The 17,266-nt window shown below is 51.7% G+C and overlaps 2 protein-coding genes and 1 long non-coding RNA gene across 3 annotated transcripts in view; 2 read left to right on the top strand and 1 right to left on the bottom strand.

The window, feature by feature from the left end:
* ARHGDIA (Rho GDP dissociation inhibitor alpha) overlaps window positions 1–10,667 on the top strand; it is a 10,817-nt gene extending 150 nt beyond the window's left edge. Inside the window, exons 2-6 of the mRNA XM_026084096.1 lie at window positions 6,746–6,955; window positions 7,377–7,460; window positions 8,084–8,160; window positions 8,347–8,410; window positions 8,907–10,667. Coding sequence (XP_025939881.1) covers window positions 6,766–6,955; window positions 7,377–7,460; window positions 8,084–8,160; window positions 8,347–8,410; window positions 8,907–9,106 — 615 coding nt within the window. The 5' untranslated portion in view covers window positions 6,746–6,765 and the 3' untranslated portion in view covers window positions 9,107–10,667. The remainder of the gene's footprint in view (window positions 1–6,745; window positions 6,956–7,376; window positions 7,461–8,083; window positions 8,161–8,346; window positions 8,411–8,906) is intronic.
* Window positions 10,668–11,144: 477 nt separating this feature from the next.
* On the bottom strand, window positions 11,145–16,479 carry LOC112974764. The gene is made up of 2 exons (XR_003256384.1): window positions 15,532–16,479; window positions 11,145–12,643 (listed from the first exon to the last, which is right to left on the bottom strand). It is a non-coding gene; the product is annotated as an uncharacterized LOC112974764 (long non-coding RNA).
* Window positions 16,480–16,854: 375 nt separating this feature from the next.
* The window catches only part of P4HB (prolyl 4-hydroxylase subunit beta), a 10,167-nt gene continuing 9,755 nt past the window's right edge, over window positions 16,855–17,266 (top strand). Inside the window, exon 1 of the mRNA XM_026084109.1 lies at window positions 16,855–17,069. Within this exon, the coding sequence (XP_025939894.1) occupies window positions 16,916–17,069 (154 nt within the window). The 5' untranslated portion in view covers window positions 16,855–16,915. The remainder of the gene's footprint in view (window positions 17,070–17,266) is intronic.

Raw genomic sequence — 17,266 nt, 5'->3', positions numbered from 1 at the left:
GGGCGCGGGCCGCGGGCTCTGCGCCGCCGCGGGAGCCGGGCTCCGACGACCTTCAGCGGCCTCTCGGGGTGCGGGAGCGGCGCTTCCTCGCGGGGCCGCGCTCCGGGCGCGGCTCCGGCAGCGGGAGGTTTTCAGGGTCTCGGAGCGCGGGCGTCTCCGCTCGGCCCGCGCTTCCCGCGAGGGCGGCTGGAGGGCGGCGCTCGGCCTCCCGCCGATCTCCGCCGTGCTGGGGCCGCGGAGCGGCGGTGAAAATGAACGCCGGGTGCTTTCCTGCCTTGCAGGGAGGTGGGAGATGCCAGCACTCCCGTTTGTCCCCGAATAGATCTTCCGTAAATGGTTTCTAGTTTTGAAATGAGGAACCTGGAAGTGACTTCCTCAGGGCTGATCTCCTTCCTTGTTAGAATAATTAAAGCGCCTGTTCTCCCCCCGTAATGCTACAGGCAGGAAGCGTTTTAGGGCGGCTGGTGAAACGTGGATGAAGACTGCGGCTTGGTTCTTGTGCATGGCATCTAATCGCCTTGTTCCTTTCTGAATAAAAGTCTATGTTGGAAGGATGATGATGCCTTTCCTTGCTCAATAGACTCTTTGCAACAAGTCTGAAAGTTGTAACTTCCTTTTCTTAAAATGAGAAGAACTCTTGATTTCACTAAGCAACTGCATTGTTGCCTTGAGGGTTTCAGGTCTTGTCCCGAATGCTTTATTATTCTGTTTTCCCCAGAGCTCTTCCAGTGCAGCTATTCTTGTACAGGAGCAGCTGAGCAGAGGCTGTTCCATCATAGTGTTCAAGCAAGGAAGCAAGTGGCAATTTTTACAACTTGATCACGCTCTTGACAGTGTCTGCGGCTGTATTGCCGTTGCGTTAACAGATGGTTGCAGCCAGACTGCAGCACGCTTACCCATGGTAACTTGTTCGCATTCTGCATGTAGGACTGCAAGAGTTTTTTGAAGTTTTAAAGTTATGAGGGTGTATGGAATCATCTGCTAGCTTCTTTGGTTTTGCTGTTGCAGGATAATATGTTATCTGAACTGCAATCTAGGACTAGGTCATATGAAAAAAAAAAAAAGCATATCCAAACTGCAAAGTACCTGAAAGGCAGCAGACTGTTGCAGAATTCTTTATTCCAGAGCTTTGAGCTAATGGTGAGGATTAGTCCCCAGATGAGATTAGAATTCGTTGGGATGCTCTTACAAAGTGACCTGGTGCAGCAGCATTATCTGAACTTCCCCCTACCTCYGAATTCCTGTGGGTATTGTTGTCAGAGGGCAGGACACAGCTTCTGGGAAGTATCGGTGAGTCATTATTTCCTTTTTTGCCAGTTGATATACCCTCCCTCCTGTACTGCTGCCATAGGAACAGAGCTGAGCCCAATTTATTTCTGATCAAGCCTCTCAAGCTGTCATTGTACATGTGGAGCAGCAGTGTCACTTGAACTGGTTTAAGCAGTTTTTTCTCCCTGTTTTCACAGTATAACAGCTTTTGCAGCTGCATAGTGAACTGGATCAGTGAACTGATCTGTCGAGAAACTAACCTTGCAGAAATGGTTATTAACTGAATCAGTTGCCAACTGAGTTCGCTGTGTGATCGTACAAGCTTTCCTTTGCACAACAGGGAAAGAAGGAAGGGTGGGGACTGCTTGAATTGGCACTGCTATGTGGCGGTGGCTGCACTGTAGCCTAAGGGACATCCCAAGCCTGTCAGCTCATTTGAAGGACTCTGACTAACTTTTATTTCACTAGTGCCTTGGGATCTTGACCCTGGGGTATGAAGAAGTCACTATTTACCATTGCCCATCTGAAAACAGATGTGGGGTTATATTCCTAGCAGTTTTTCCAGCTGGCAGAAGGTGGGGCTCTTGTATTCAGTGCTGCTAGTTATTTGCTATTGCACTGTACAAATACCAAGAGAATCCAGGAGAAACTGCTGACTTAAGGGAGCAGTGAAGGCTGCTGAGTAAGAATTCCGTGGTGGGAAATGATTCAGTCTTCTGCTGTCTTCTGCAGACTTGTGAGATCTCCAAAGATCTGAGAAGCATCTAGGGCTATCCTGGAGCCTGTTCATTGTAATTTGCTTTCAGGCTGAGAGCAGGCTAGGCGTCCCCTTCCCTGTTGGCAGCTACTACAGTTCCCAGCAGGTGTGAGCTGTCTGTTCCAGAGTAGTGGTTCTCCCAGGAGCTGCAGAGACACCAGCTCTAAGGTACTATGAGTCAGTTGTGTTTTAAGAGTCAGAGAGCTATTGATACGGAAGGGTACGTGAACAGGGTACGTGAGCATCTCCTAAGTCTCAAAAGGGGCTGAAGAGGAATTCCCTTCTAAGGACCTCAGAGCGATGCCTGAGGTTTGAATTCTTGAGTTAAAAGAAGTTACCCACATCCAGTTGCAGGTCAGCAGTGTATCAGAATGGCTTTGGTTAAGAAGGAGCTGAGCCCTTTGAAGGAACTGAGATTGCAGGTCCCATCACCTTAGTTACTGCCTCTGCTGCAGCAAACTTTCTACATGTCAGTGCTGCGTTCTTGCTGCAGGTCGCAGCAGCATGCGAGTGGGATACGTGAGTGCGGTTCTCTCCTGGGAGTTGAGATACAATTGAATCCTTTGACTTTGTTTTGTCTGGCAGTCTGATGGCTGGTCTTTCATGCACCTGGAAAAGCTCTGTTTTACTAATTCTGAGCTGTAAGAAATGCTTTGTCTTAGAAGCCTGAAAGGGCGAGGTTGAGGATCTTGGAAAAGTTTTATGCTATTGGGAGTCTCCTTCCTTTCTGGCTCAGTGTTTGGAGAAGTAGCCAAGGAACTGTGACCCGAGGTTATTAAAGGCAGTGCTCTGTGCTGGGAGGAGGCTGCCTGCTGGAGCCTGGCTCCCAGTTGGGTGTATTGCAGTGTGTCTCTTCGCCCTTACATCCAGTCAGGGTCACACAAGCCTGCTTCTCTCGAGCTCGGCAGCAGCGTGGCTTCGGCACAACCTGATCAACGATGTTGCTCTCCSTACTGTTGCACTTGGGAAAGCTTGTTGGAAGAGCTGAAGTAATATTTTTCCAGTGCTTCCTTAGAGAGCTGGATCCTGCCCTGGCTGGAGCTGCTAGTTGTAACATCTCTTGCCTTTTCAGGTGACTTTGGTTTAGTTTGAAGAGCTAGTTTCTGTCTTTGGTGGACTTCCAYGATTTTAAAAATCATGTGGGGACTGGGGTGGTTCTTAATTAATTTGTGCAAGTCATGATGGTTTCTTTAGCTTTTGGTCATAGAATTAAGGTTAGAGGCAAAGGAAAGCAACTGAGGCTGTTTTTTTTCTGTGCCATCTAAGGCACAGTTGTTGCTAAAAATCTGTTTGCGGAGAGGGTTACTGTAATGGAGCTGATGAAGTTTGGGTGCTGGTGATGTGTGGGAGAAAACCCATGTTGCCCCATCTGTTCCACCTCAAGGTAGGTATACAGCAACTGGTAGCTCTGTGCTTGGGTGAGACAACTAATAAATTTCTTAACTCTGATCAGGGCAGGATACCTGAGCCTAGAAATCAGCTGCTGTTCTTCAGTAATGTTTAAAACCTAAGACTGCTCCTGTGCAGAGCACAGCTGTCTTCCAGACCTGACTCTACTGTTGGGGTGAGCTGTACTGTAGTCTAGAGCTGCTCTGTTTAACTTGGAGTGCTGGTCATCAGCTGTTTGCGTAGTAATGGCTCTGGCGACCTTTGGTTGTTACAGGAGAGGCTGTCTGGCCAATTCTTGTTGGTTATTACTTGCAAGTGACACTCAGAGCAGGAAGGTTGTTAGTTGTCTTTGCCTAGTCTGAAAATTGAAGGACAATACAGAATAAGCACCCGTGAATGCTAGTGTAGTATTGTGGAGGGATTTCCAACACTGTCTGTGTCGTGTAGATACTGGTGGATCATCTGCCATGTGTTCAGCTCTGGGAAGGTTAATTTGGAGCATTGCATCTGTTTTTTATATGCATCTTTTTTAAAAGGACTCAGTCATAGAGAGTTTGGGAGTCAATAGTAGTCAGTGACTTGAGACTTACGTTCTTTCAGGCTCTCACTGAAAGTCAGTCACTTCTATTTCCTGAAAGCTACAGGTGTCGGAGGAGAAAAGTCCACGAGTTCTTCAGTGTATGGAGAGAGAACAAGCTGTAGCATTTGGCAGGTGAAATCTAGCGTGGAGGCAAGGCAAAGGTCTGTAACAGGGAAATTAAGCATTAGAACGGATGCTTGAGCAAATGTGTGCTCTCCACCTCTGGGAGTCTTCAAGGCTGGAGGCATTTCTGGAGACTAGTCCAAAGCAAGTGACTGGGTTTGATATGGGCATACCAGAGTGAAATCTAATCACCTGTTGCATATATGACATAAGATTAAGTGACCTTTTGAATATAAATTTCTATGTTATTCAGTGCAAGGGTATTGGACAGTCCTATGCAGAAAAGCCAGCTGCTTGCTGTAAAGTGTACGGGTTGATGCAGGTGATTGTTGGGTGTTAAAAGTGCAGAGGGATAGTGGGAAGAACTCTCCTGCACAGACATGCTTGCACCTGCCCAGGGCCAAAGCCCTTTTAAATAACCCCAAGTGTGCTGCATCTTTTTTCTTTTTTCCTTGTCCGGTGATACAGTCTTAGTCAAAGGGCACAAACTGAAACACAGGAAATTCCACCTGAGCACAGGAAAACACTTTACTGTGAGGGTGGTTGAACACTGGAACAGGTTGCGTGGGCAGGTTGTGCGGTCTCCATCCTTGGAGATACTGAAAACCCAACAAGATGCAGTCCTGGGCAACCTGCTCTAGCTGACCCTGCTTGAGCAGGGGGGTTGGACCAGATGATCTCCAGAGGTCCCTTCCAACCACAGCTATTCTGTGATGCTGTCAAGCCTTAATACCCAGATACACCAATTACATCCATTACAAGTATCCTACCCTCAGCCCACCAGAAGAGGCATGTTACCCTCCCCGAGGGAAGCAGGGCCAGCCCAGGACAAATCAGAAAATCTGTGCTCCAGGTCTGGCAGTGGGTGAGAAGTGGGACCCCCTTTGCGGGGCCCGACTGCACCGACACTTCAGCGCTGGCTCCCTGGGAGCTGATGCCAGTGCTTAACCCCAAAATCTTGGCAGATGGAGTGGTCAATTTTTTTTTTTTCCTTTTGAATATTTGCTGGTAGGTCTGCTGTAGTCTTCTCTTCTGGTGGAGATGTGCAAAGCTGCACTTTCCAGGGTAGAATTTGTCTCCTTTGTCTTGTTCCCCAACAAAATGTTCATAAAACTTACGGCTAAAAATATTAGTGCAGTCCAGATGGCACCTCCACCCTTCTGCTATTACAACTGTTGCTGGGCTCAAACTGGAGATGGAGTCAGACTGGCTCCAGTGTCTGCATAACTTGCCTTGCGTCACTGTAAAATGTGCTCTATAAACTGTGTGTGATTAGTGTCAGCCCTAGGATTTTTCTTTCCTCCTCTGGGTGGCACATTGGACAGAAAAGGAATAMTTGAACTGTGTTTTATTATGTCAGTTAGTTCAAAGGTGATGGTTAGCTTATTTAGTGTGACCTGTATGACAGGCTTTAGTTGTTGACCTCRCTTTTCTTTAACATGTTGTCATTTCTAGATGTATCTTTGCATTTTGTGGAAGTGCATCTAGATCATAAGCTTGTATTTAAGTGTATTGCATGTGTGTTGTATGTGTAGTGAATGTTGTAGTTTTTGCTTTATTTGGAAGCTAGATGCAAGAACAGAGAATGCAGTTTTGCAGTCTGAGTTGTGTATGCTAGTGCAAAATTTGAGGTAGGAACATCAAACAGGTTATGGGAATGCCAGGTAATGGTAGAAGTATAATTTGTGAAAGATATTGCTTGTACAAAAAGCTTTTCAAAAGCTGTCATCATCAAAGGGGGTTTTAAAGTCTGTGGAGCAGTCCAAGTTAGTATTTGCCATAGGATCACCCTTCGGACAGTGTGCCCAGTGGAACATGAAGAGTTATTCAGAAATATCATTGGCTTTAACCTGGGTTTTTAATGGGGTGTTGGCATCACCTTTCACCAGCCCTTTGTATGCAGCTGCTTTTTTCCTCGTTAGAGTGCATCTGGGGACTTGAACAGCTGAGCCAAACTACACAAATGTTTTTAATCCATTAGCTGTGTTTCACTGGCCTTATGTGACACAGATCTTTGGAAAGGTCTGAGCATGAGATCAGCTGAGCCAGGTGCCTCATTCCCCTCCTCAGAGGCATCCAGCACAGAGTAGATTGATCTGACTGAATTACAAGCTATAAGCTACAAGACTGTAGCAGAGGCTTTGGGGGTTTGGGCCAGTGGTGGGGCCAATGTTTATTCTTAGCTGGGATTGTATGTTGTAGAGAAGCAGAACTGAACTGGGTTTATTCTGGGCTCAGCTCTATTATGAGTGAAAGCTTCACCCAGTTATTTTGGTGGAGGGGAGTGTTTTCTCTCTGGCTTAGGATATTTACCTGTCCTAGCTTATGAACAAAGCATGGAGGTTGAATTTTTCCCACCCTCTTKCATGGGCCTGGATGGGCTGAATATGAGACCTGATCTGTTGGAGGAGTTTGCATGGGCAGCGGGGTAGGGGCCCTTGGCAGTCATGTACTCCTGAAGGTCCCTCTGGGGGCAGCCCATGAAGGCCCAATTATGAGAGGGAGCCTGTGGAGCTGGTGTGCAGCAGTCCTGGGGATGCCCGATTTGCCCAAGAGCTGTGCTGCTGGGAAGAGGCCTGCACTTTTGGAGTAGGTAGATGCAGTTACACTTTTCCTCCCCACTTCAGTGTAATTCGCGTGCGTGGAGATGGCAGAGCAGGAGCCGACGGCAGAGCAGCTGGCCCAGATTGCAGCTGAGAATGAGGAGGATGAACACTCAGTCAACTATAAGCCACCTGCCCAGAAGAGCATCCAGGAGATCCAGGAGCTGGACAAGGATGATGAGAGTTTGCGCAAGTACAAGGAGGCGCTGCTTGGTGCCGTCACTGTGACTGCAGGTGAGCCCTAGGACATGGCTGAGCCTCACGAGAGCCACAGCTCCATCTGTGACCTTCAGCTTTATCCCTGCTCCTGTCAGGGAGCTGTTCTCTTCCCAGCTCTCTGCACTTGGGCATGAGTGCAGCCAGGAGCTTAAAGGCACATGTCTGTGCTCCCCCAGTGCTGAATCTCTGGCCCTATGAATAAAGCAATGGGATTTGGGTGGGGGGAGTTGCATCCTCTTTCCATCTAGAGGGAGCTGTTCTGGGAGGGACTGTGTGCTGGGCATAATGCAAGGGGGAGCCCGGACCTCTGCTGAGGTGAATGTTGTCCTCACTGGTTTCCTTGCTTTTTCAAAAACTGCCCTGGAAGGAAAAGTGAGGAGTTGCCTGGGTTGGCACTGGGGATGGGTGTTTAATAGCCTTTCTGTTTGTCTCCTAGATCCTAATGCTCCAAATGTGGTGGTGACCAAACTAACTTTGGTCTGTGCTACTGCTCCTGGCCCTCTGGAGCTGGACTTGACAGGTGAGCTAGGGAGGAATACTATCCCTTCTTCCAGGTCAAAGCTGACTTGATGCAGAGTCCTTCAGAAGGTTCTGCGAGAGCACTGATGGGGGTGGCGGGCAAGCTTTCCTGTATGTCAGAAATGCCCCTTTCTTGACTGCAGGGTAAGGTGCCCAGGCCACCAAAGGATTCCAGTACTTTGAACCTAGTGGCTGGTGTCAGTACCCTCCACCTCAGCAAAAAGGTCTTTCTGCTTCCACTAGGTTGCCTGCCTCTAGTTTTGTAGGTGCATAAGTTGCCAGCTGGGGGAGCCAGCTGTCCTCCAGCCTGCGCAGCCACACCAGTGGCATCTTTGAGATGGTGACAGCCTTGCAGCAAATGTTTACAAAGGGACATCCTTGAGTTAACTGCGTTGCTGTGTGATGGTGTAGTCCTTTCATGCAGTATCATCTGCCTGCCTCAGGTAGCTCGGGAAAGGTAGCAAAGGGGGTCCTGACTAGCAAAAATGGAAGGATAAACTTTGTGTGTGGTACTGGCAGTAAGGGTCCAGTCTAGTCCCCTGCTATTGCAGATACTGTTGTAAAGACCCCTTGCAAGTTGAATCCGTCCGTTGGACTCTGAGCAACCCTCTCCCTTCTTTTCAGGTGACCTGGAGAGCTACAAAAAGCAAGCATTTGTGCTGAAGGAGGGTGTGGAATACCGGATAAAAATCTCCTTTAGGGTAAGAATTCTGATCTGAAAACTGAAGAACCAATGAACTTTGGAACATCTGATTGTTGCAGTCCCAGCACAGGGAATGCCTGAGCCCCCAAAACTGTGGTGTGATGAAGGAAATTGTCTCCTACTGTGCGTGGGGCTGTGTGTAGGATCCCTCTGTTTTCTACAGTCCTTGCTTGTCTCCCTGCAGGTGAACAGGGAGATTGTGTCAGGGTTGAAGTATATTCAGCACACGTTCCGAAAAGGAGTGAAAAGTAAGTGCTTCCACTATGACTCAGGTACTGCTTTGTGTGAGGCCTTTCTCCTGTACTGCGATGGGGACTTGTCCATTGCTGCCCCAACAGTTCCTAAGGGGAGGAGACAGTCTTTAGTTGGAAGCATGCTGGTCATGCCTCTGCCTTTGAGCCTTTGGGAATGTGAAGGCTCTTCTGAGTCTGCTGCAGTGTGACAGCCTGCGGTCCTGGTTGCATCTGCACCTCTGGGCTTGATGTGTAGTCACTACTAGAGCTCAGAAGTGAACAGATCACTTCTGCATGGACAGCAGTGCTAGTGTGGGAGGATTGCCTCCTGCTGAAGGAGCGGTTTCTGGAGTGAGTGAAGCTGTTAATGTAGGGGACATAGTTGTTCTCACAGCTTCTGTGTGTTTTTGTGGATTGTTGTAGCAGTAACAGACCTTACATATGCTTTAGCCTTGCCCCAAATGCAGGGGAGGCTCTTACACAGTTTCCATCCACCTCTTTCTCCTTCTAGTTGACAAGACTGAATACATGGTTGGGAGCTATGGCCCCCGAGCAGAAGAGTACGAGTTTCTGACCCCCATGGAAGAAGCTCCTAAGGGCATGCTGGCCCGGGGCAGCTACAACATCAAATCCAAATTCACAGACGATGATAAGACTGACCACCTGTCCTGGGAGTGGAACCTGACCATTAAGAAGGATTGGAAGGACTAGCCCTTCCCAAGGCCAATCCCCAGAGAGCACGAATCAGACAGTGGCTACCGTAGAAACCCCTCCCTGTACCAAAGTGCTGACATTGGAACCCTCTTCCCTTTCACACTGCCCCCCCCATTTTAAGTTGTCCAGAGAGCTCAGTTTTGTAATGTGCCCCCTCCCCAGAGAATCACTGAACAGAATTGACCAAACCATGCTGTCTGCATCTGGCCTCCAGCTGCCCCTCCCAGGGCCATGATGTCCCAGCACAGAGGTGGGAGCGCTCGCTCCTTTGCCTAGCCCTTTGCTGCTTCTCACCTTCCTTTATTCTGGTAGATGCTGAAGGGGAGAGACTCCTGTATTCTGTATAGGAAGCAGATCAGAGGATGTTCTTAACTTTCCTGTGCCCAGCTCAGGGTAGCCATTGCCTCCAAGTGGCTGAGGAACTCTGATGCCAGGCAGCCACTGGATGTTTGTTGCCTAAAATCATGTCTGGCCTGCCCCTTCCATCCAGTCAGTGTCCTGGGAACACTGGCAGCTTCATTTGTGGATGTTCCCTGTAACCATGATGCCTTAATGTGTAACATGTATCCTCTAGGGAGGGGGCCCTGCCCTTGTTACACTTTTTAAATGCCCTCACCTGCCCTGTGTCTGTTGGCATGGCACTCATCTGGGTCACACCCCTCATGGGTTATTAGGAATGATTCACAACTTCCCGCTTCGCTGCTGGTCCATTCTTCACCTGAGACTGGACATCTCCAAAGGGGAGGGTGACGTGCCATCCTGGGTGACACCCAGCCCCTTCCCCAAGCCATCCCTCCAGTGTCCAGAGAGCTGGCCTGGCAGAACCCCTGGCCCTGTTTATGTAGAGCTCCGAACTCTCTGGGCAGCCCCAGCGCCTCCAAGGCACGGAAGGGGTTGCAAGGCAGGTAGGTGCGGGAGTCACCAGTGTTGCCATCACCTCAGACTTCTCATTGCAGCTTAAGTAGCTGCAAAGCACTGAAATACCAGGGCAGCACCTGCCCTCCTCGCTCTTTTGGGCTGAGGATGGACTAGTCTGTTTCTGCAGCTGTTCTCCTGATGTGATCAACAAAGAGCTTGCAATGGACAAATATTCAGGAGCGGTTAATGCCTTACGTATCTGTTCTGCCTTTTAAAATCTGTGCCTGGCCTGTCAGTATTTATTGCCTTGATACTAGACTCCCTCCTCCCCTGTGCCCAGACCAGACCCCTCGCAGCACTTCAGCCTGCCACCCCCAAGGCCGCACTGACATGGCAGTGAGGGGCGAAGCAGCCCTCTGGGGCCTGTGACCCCCTGGTGACTGGGCAGGCATGTTCCAGCTCCACAGCCCCCTTATTTGGATCCTCCCACACTGAGGTTGTACTAGAACTGGGACCAAGTACATGTGGTTTTCTCGTAGCTACGTCTCTGCCTCTAACTCTTCCTTGCCCTGCCCCTAGAGAGATTTTTGTTAATTTGATTTGGTGCATATTGTCTGTAAATCCTAGACCCGGGTTAACAGGTTTGGAATCATCGTCTGCTTATCCTTTTATGACAGTTAAATAAAAACTTTGAACTGACTGTCTGCTGTCCATTCTGGTTCTGTTCTGGGTCTTCAGCAGGAGATGCCAGCACTTCTATCCAGCAAGTGATCTCTGCAAGCACCTGGGGTGGAGAGAGGACCAGAATCCCTGCCTTGCTGTGTAGTATAATAGGGGATCTGGGAAAGTCATTGCTGGAGGGGAGAAAGGCAAGAGGCCCCTGCTGCAGTGTGCCCTTCGCTGCTCCCAAGGATTTGTGTGCTAAGATCTAGCCTTTGCTGTTCGCTCTCTTCCGTATGGCCTGCAGTAAAGGGCAGCAGTGTATGAGGGTTGAGAAGGGAGTGGAGGAGAGAAAATGGTGAGTCTCTGAGAGAATAAAGTCGGGGGTGATCTGCCAGCTAAAAGCAGGTGGCTTCTGAGTGCTAGCCCACTTATATCATGCCTACTCCAGCATGGAAGCACAAAATGGGATTACTCTGCAGTTGAGAACAATAAAAAAGGCAATAGGAGGCACAACGGAATTTAGGAGAGGTGATGTGTGATAAGAGCCCGCGGATGTTTACAAAGCATGCGGCATGTTTGTTTTAAGGATAAGAAACTTAACTGTAGCCATGGAAAGCTTTTTAAAGAATCTGTGGGGTTGGAGAAGCTGTAGAGAGGAGATGGTTAAACCCTGCTCCCAGACGAAAAGACTTGCAACAGCAACTACTCTGCAAAGGCACTCCAAACCTTGAATACAAGAGGAAACCTAGTGTGCTAATAGCAAAGGCTCCCTTTCTTCTTCTCAGTCCTAAAAGCTGCTGCACTTACCAGATGCTGCAGCTAAAGGAAATGGTGCGACTTGCAGAAACCACAATAAAGTGCAAGGGCTAGAGTGAAGTCTCCTTAGCAGGGTGGGAGCTGTCTCCACACACAGGTGAAGAGCAGTTGGAGAAGTGCCATCAGCCCCAATTTAGCCTACCCCCAGAAGGTGCGTTTTTGCTTGTGTTGCTCCCTGTTCTAAACTGCCGTTCTGGTATGTTCTTGTGTCCCTCCTGTGGTGCGGGGATGTGAAAGGCAGTGCAAGAGCACAGACTCTGAGCAGGAATCACCCTCTGTCTTGTCAGTTAGCGGCGAGCCCGGAGGTGCTGATAAAAGGAACAAAAGCCCTCTTTGTTCTGGCCCCTAACAGTCAATCTGTGGGCAGCTGGCATCAGGGTTAGATCCTGTCTGATGCAATCTTCAACTCTTTGGCAAGTCTTTCCAAATTCTGGACGTTGGTATTTCTGTTAGATCATTCCTGTGATGGTGGCAGTGACTAGGTGCAATGCCTGGGGAGGGGCATGGAGGAGGGGCATGTGACCTGCTGTAGCTCCAGCGCCTTAAGAGCTACAGTGGTGATTTGCCCCACGTGTTCTCTCCAGAATGTGGTACCAGCTCCAGGATAACTGGCTTGGCTCGTGTCCGATTCACCTTCTGATTTCTTGCAGTGACTGCTGTCCTGCGAGTGGTTCTGCTGCTCCTCTGTTGGGCTGCAGGGAACAAATTCCCTTGTGAGGATGGCAGTAGATGCCCCAGCCATGCAGTTGTAGTGGAAGCTCTGACTTGGCCAACGGACCCACAACTCTGCTCCATCTTTGTCCTGCTGTTCCTGAGATGGCTGCAAGAGCGCGGCTCTCCCTCCTGGCAGCCCAGCCAGTGGCTGCTCACAGGCACAAGCAGTCCAAGGTATGCACAACTCTGCTCATGGACTGAGCAGGACACAGTGGTAGGGCGGATCCATTTCTCACTACTTGTCATTTCCAAGCAGAAGCCTCATCCCTTTCCAGGAGATACGCTTCATAAACCCAGGATCTGGATTTGTGTAACAGTGATCTGGGCTGCTTTTCTAGTTAGGTGGCTGTTTGCATTGCAGCAGCTGAATAATGGCTCGATCCCTTTGACATAGCAGCTGCCTTGAAAAGCAGAACTGCAGCTCCTCAAGTGTGGCAGGGTTTCACGAGTGTCTGTTCAAAAGGCAGCCTGGAAGAGTTGAGGCTGAAAGAAAGGGGAAAGTTTGTTAGTGAACACATCAGTAGTGCTTGAGAGCCCTTGTTATGGGCCTGGACCTACTGTAGAAATGGCCTCTGAGTATGGAGTTCAAGCTCTGCCCCAGTTTATAGTCCTATCAGGGAGCGAGACATCAGAAACACACTGTGCCCACACATGGCAGGCAGTGCCCTACCTGTCTTTCTTTTTTGTAGACATTGCAGCACAGGGGTATTTAAAGGGGTTTGAAGAAAGCAAGAGAATTGTAGCTTGTTCTTGGAGTGCCAGAAGGGTGAAGGAGAGGAGGAAGTTTTGAGCTGAACGCTACTAAGTGCATGACAGTCTAGTAGCAAGAGCTAGTTGAAGATGGGAACTGATGTCTTGATAGTGAACAAGGCATTGACATGATGATGAAGCTTGTTTGCTCTGACTGGGGAGGGAAGGATGACAGCTGTCAGAGGTACCTGTTAAAAAAGAAGTTGAAAAAAAAATCAGTGAGGGGAGGGTATTTGTAGCAGCACCATGAAGTGAAATGAGCAAGACAGACTGCATTTGCCAGGGGCTGACAGTATGGAAGAGGCAGGTACAAGGTGACAAATCTTGACTGTGGAAGACATGAAGCTTGGATGCGAGGCGGGAAGAAAAGTGCACAGGTCAAAGCAATGCTCAGGATAAAGGTCTGAGAGGTGAGACATTTGGCTTGTGAGAGCCAATGTGGCTGGTGCTGATGGTCCCAGAACCCTTGTCGTTTTTTTCCCAGCTCTGTWACTCCTCTGCCTACCCTGACAGGGAGACTCTCATGCCCTTTTCCCTGGCTTTGTCTGGACTTGGAACCTAAATTCACCAGTGTCAGTGAAGTATGGAGAGTTGGAGGTGGAGCTCTTGAGTTGGAAGTGACCAGCTCTAGCTAAAGATCTGGTATGACAGGTCACAACAGGTCTGTGCCACTTAGAAAACACTCTAAAGTAGGATGCTTCTTCCTTCTTCTCCTAACCTCAGGTCAACCCTTGGAAATGTGTGGAGAAACCAGACAAACCCTACTAGTTCTCCCTCACCCTCTCACTATCTAGCCCTGGATTTCCAAGCTAGTTATGAAGTATCTATGTACTTGCCCTGCTCTTAACTCTTCTTTAGGTCCTGCTTGTGGCACCTGTACCAGATGGATCCTTGGTGTGGCCCAGGATAGCTCTTTTTATATTCACCATCTCCTTCTGGTTCAGATTATGGAGAAAGTCGTGGCAAAGTTTACCTCAAACCACCTGACAAGCTGTAATGACCCTAAGCGGCTAAAAAACACCTTGGCAGGCAAAAGGATGCTGCATTCAACAGTGAAGATGCACCCTTGTTCAGAGATCGCTGGCTAGCACCAAAAAAAAAAAAAAGAGACGCAACACCAGCAAGATCTTAGCTAGCATAGTCTACCTTGCCTGAGCTGTTGAGCAAACATACCATGTAGCGTGGCACTGGAGATGGGCCCCAGTCACTCAGCTGACGTGTGGCAACTGAGCTGAGGTGGAAGGGCAGCTCACTGCCTGCAGCCCTGCAAACCTGCTGGCAGTGGAAAAAACATTTCCCCTTGATGCTGGTTAGACCTGCCTCTGCCAAGACGTCAGATAAGGGTTTTCTGGCAAAGAACTGCCTTGATTCAGAGTCTGGTACTTTCAACAAAGAGCATCGCTGCACTTACAGAGCGCCCCAGCAGGGTAATGAGCTGTTTTTACTCTGAGCAGCAGCTCCCAAACACTCTCTTGCCTGCGGGGCATAGTCGGGCTTCAAGAGGCCCAAGCATTAAAACAGGATCTCTTTTCTGGCAGCAACCAATCCCCCATGGCAGCAGTCGGATGTGCTTGTGTGTGCACAGCCCTGCGCAGTTGTGTTCAGGTAACAGCAGCTGCACCCTCACTGCTCTGCTCAGTGTGTCTCCTTCATCTCAAATCTCAGCCGGACTCGTTTCCCTACTGTTCGGCAGGTCTGAGAGAGGAATCCAGTTCTGTGCTCAGTCAAAGCTTCTGAATGGACAACTGCTCCTCACAACACTTAAAGAAAAGATCACATTATCTACAGAGGCCTAGTGAGGCACCTTGTTCTGAACACCACTGGTGCCTTGTGACCCAGCCTCTGCAGGGGGAAAGCAAGAGGAAAGTGAAGAGCAGCAGATCTTTGTTGCCAGCAGTCACTGTGCTGGCGAATTGGCAGGGTGCAGCAGGGGAGCCTGGAGGACTCCCGTACAGCCTGCCCCAGCTCAGGCCCTTATCAGCCTGGCAGCCTGCGTGTACAGGAGATGCCCCTAGCAACCCTGCTGATATCCCGGTCGCTAGCAGTGCAAACACTGTAGCTGAAGGTTGGCTGCTTTCTCCCCAAAGGCCCAGAGGCTCTCCTAACTGCTGTTAAGCAGGAGCTCTTGGAGGATCTGCAACCTGACTCCTGAATTCTGTGTTGCATCAGGGAGATGCAAGAGTGAAACAAAGCAAGATGCAGGACGGGATTTTTTCCCCTTGCCACAGGACTCATTTTTCATGGGTGGCCTAGGGGACATTTCACAGAATGACCTGCTCTAACCAGAACCTTCTCACGAAGGCTTCCTCTTGAGGGCTAGCAGGAGCAGGTGCTGCAGCCTGGCGAGGCTCCCCACCTACTGCCCGCCAGCGTGCTGCTGTGGGACCGTGTTCTCTATAATGGGGAGCACGTGCTTGGGCCCTTTTGAGATTCACTGCAAGGCTTCACTGATCTCTGGCTGCTGCTTTTAGTTTTGCTCATTCCCTGCAGTCCACTTGTAAGGGACTGGTGGGACTGCAACAAAATGAAGTGGTCTCCTTTAGCTGTGTCCACGCTGTGAAACTGTCTGCTCTGTGGAGCTACGAGTGCACCTGATGCTCCAAGTGAGACAACAGCCTTACTCTAGAGAGCGTGGGGATGGGACGCACATCTGTGTGGTGGGGGTGAGGGCAGACAACCAGGCAGTTCCACCGTGATGACACTGTGCAGTTGCTGAACACGATGACTCCTGGCACCAGTAGTTCATTCTTTTCCTGCTGTCAAGTGTCGCTGAGCCCTGCTGGTCCCAGCAATGGGCAGGGAGCCAACTTCGCCCTCGGGTCAGAGGTACCAGCCCCTTCCTCATGCCAGTGACCCCTCAGGAGCGCCTGGAGGCAGCCGGAGCAATGCGACTGGGGCGCGGGGCCCTGCTGCAGCCCGGCAGAGACCTGGGGGGAGCCACTGCAGGGGCCAGCCGTGTCATGGCGGTGCCGTGGCAGTGTCATGGCAGCAGTGGTGTCACGGTGGCAGTGTCACAGTGGCGGTGGTGTCACGATGGCAGTGCCATGGTGGCAGTGCTGCAGTGCCGGTGGTGTCATGGTAGCAGTGCTGCGGTGGCGGTGATGTCATGGCGGCAGTGTCACAGTGGCAGTGGTGTCATGGTGGCATCATGGCAGCAGTGCCATGGTGGCAGTAGCATCATGGTGGTGGTGCCGCGGTGGCGGTGGTGTCACAGCAGTGGTGTCAGGATGGCGTCATGGTGGCGGTGCTGTGGTAGTAGTGTCATGGTGGTGGTGGTGTCCCAGTGGTGGTGCAGGGTGGCGTCATGGCAATGGTGTCATGGCGGTGGCGGTGGTGGTGGTGTCAGGGTGCCGTCACGGCGGTGGCATCACAGCGGTGGTGCCGCGCTGGCGGCCGCCCTGGCCAGCAGGGCCGGACTTCGCCCCGACCTTGTCCCGCGGCACTGCGCACCGTGACGTGTCCGGGGTCACGTGCCCAGGACCGTCCCTCCAGCGGGGACGTGCGGCCCCGCGCGCCGCCGGAAGCCCGCCTTCCCTTCCGGGTCGGGGTCACGGGGCGGCCGACGCGGCCCAGTCAGAATCCACCACGCAGGACTGCCGGCGCGAGCCGGGCGCATGCGCGCTGCCGCCCCCGCTGGGGCCGCCCCAGTGCCACGTTCGAGAGCCGGCGGCCGCGGAGTGGGCCGAGCGGCGCCCGGACGGTGGCGCCGACCAATCGTAGGCGAAACGGCGCAGGAAGGGGCCAATCCCGGCGCACAGGGAAAGAGCGAGTCCCTTAGCCAACCAGCAGCGGCGGGAAGGGGGCGTGCCTAACTCGCCGGCGAATAGGAAGCGGGGAGCGGCCAGGGCGCTGGGCCGAGCCAATGGCAGGCGGCGGGGGCGCCAGCGCGGCGCGGCCAATGGGGCGCGGCGGCGGCGGGGAGGAGGCGGGTTTATAAGGGGGAGGCGGGCGCGGCGCGGCCCCCAGGCCCGACCCGCCGACGCCGCTGCCGCCGCCGCCATCATCATGAGGGTGCTGCGCGCGCTCGTGCCGCTGCTCTGCCTGCTGCCGCTCGGCCGCGCGCAGGCCGAGCCCGAGGAGGAGGACGGCGTCCTGGTGCTGCGCGCCGCCTCCTTCGAGCAGGCGCTGGCGGCCCACCGCTACCTGCTGGTGGAGTTCTGTGAGTCCCGGGGGCGGCCCGGGGGGCGGCTGGGCCCGCTCGGGGGGAGCAGGGCCGTCAGAGGCGGGGAGGGTGACTGGGCCTGGGGGGGCGGTGCTCATCTCCCTCGGGTGCTGGCGGGGACGAGTTTTAAGGGAAGCCTTAAAAACCCACCCGGGGGGGGGCGGGGGGGGGGGGCGTCTGCTGCTCGCCTGCCA

The sequence above is a fragment of the Apteryx rowi genome, unplaced genomic scaffold (genome assembly GCF_003343035.1).
Source record: "Apteryx rowi isolate R43461 unplaced genomic scaffold, aptRow1 scaffold_626, whole genome shotgun sequence".
NCBI lineage: Eukaryota > Metazoa > Chordata > Aves > Apterygiformes > Apterygidae > Apteryx > Apteryx rowi.
The sequence above is the reverse complement of the archived record's forward strand: the minus strand, read 5'-3'. Positions and strand labels throughout refer to the sequence as shown.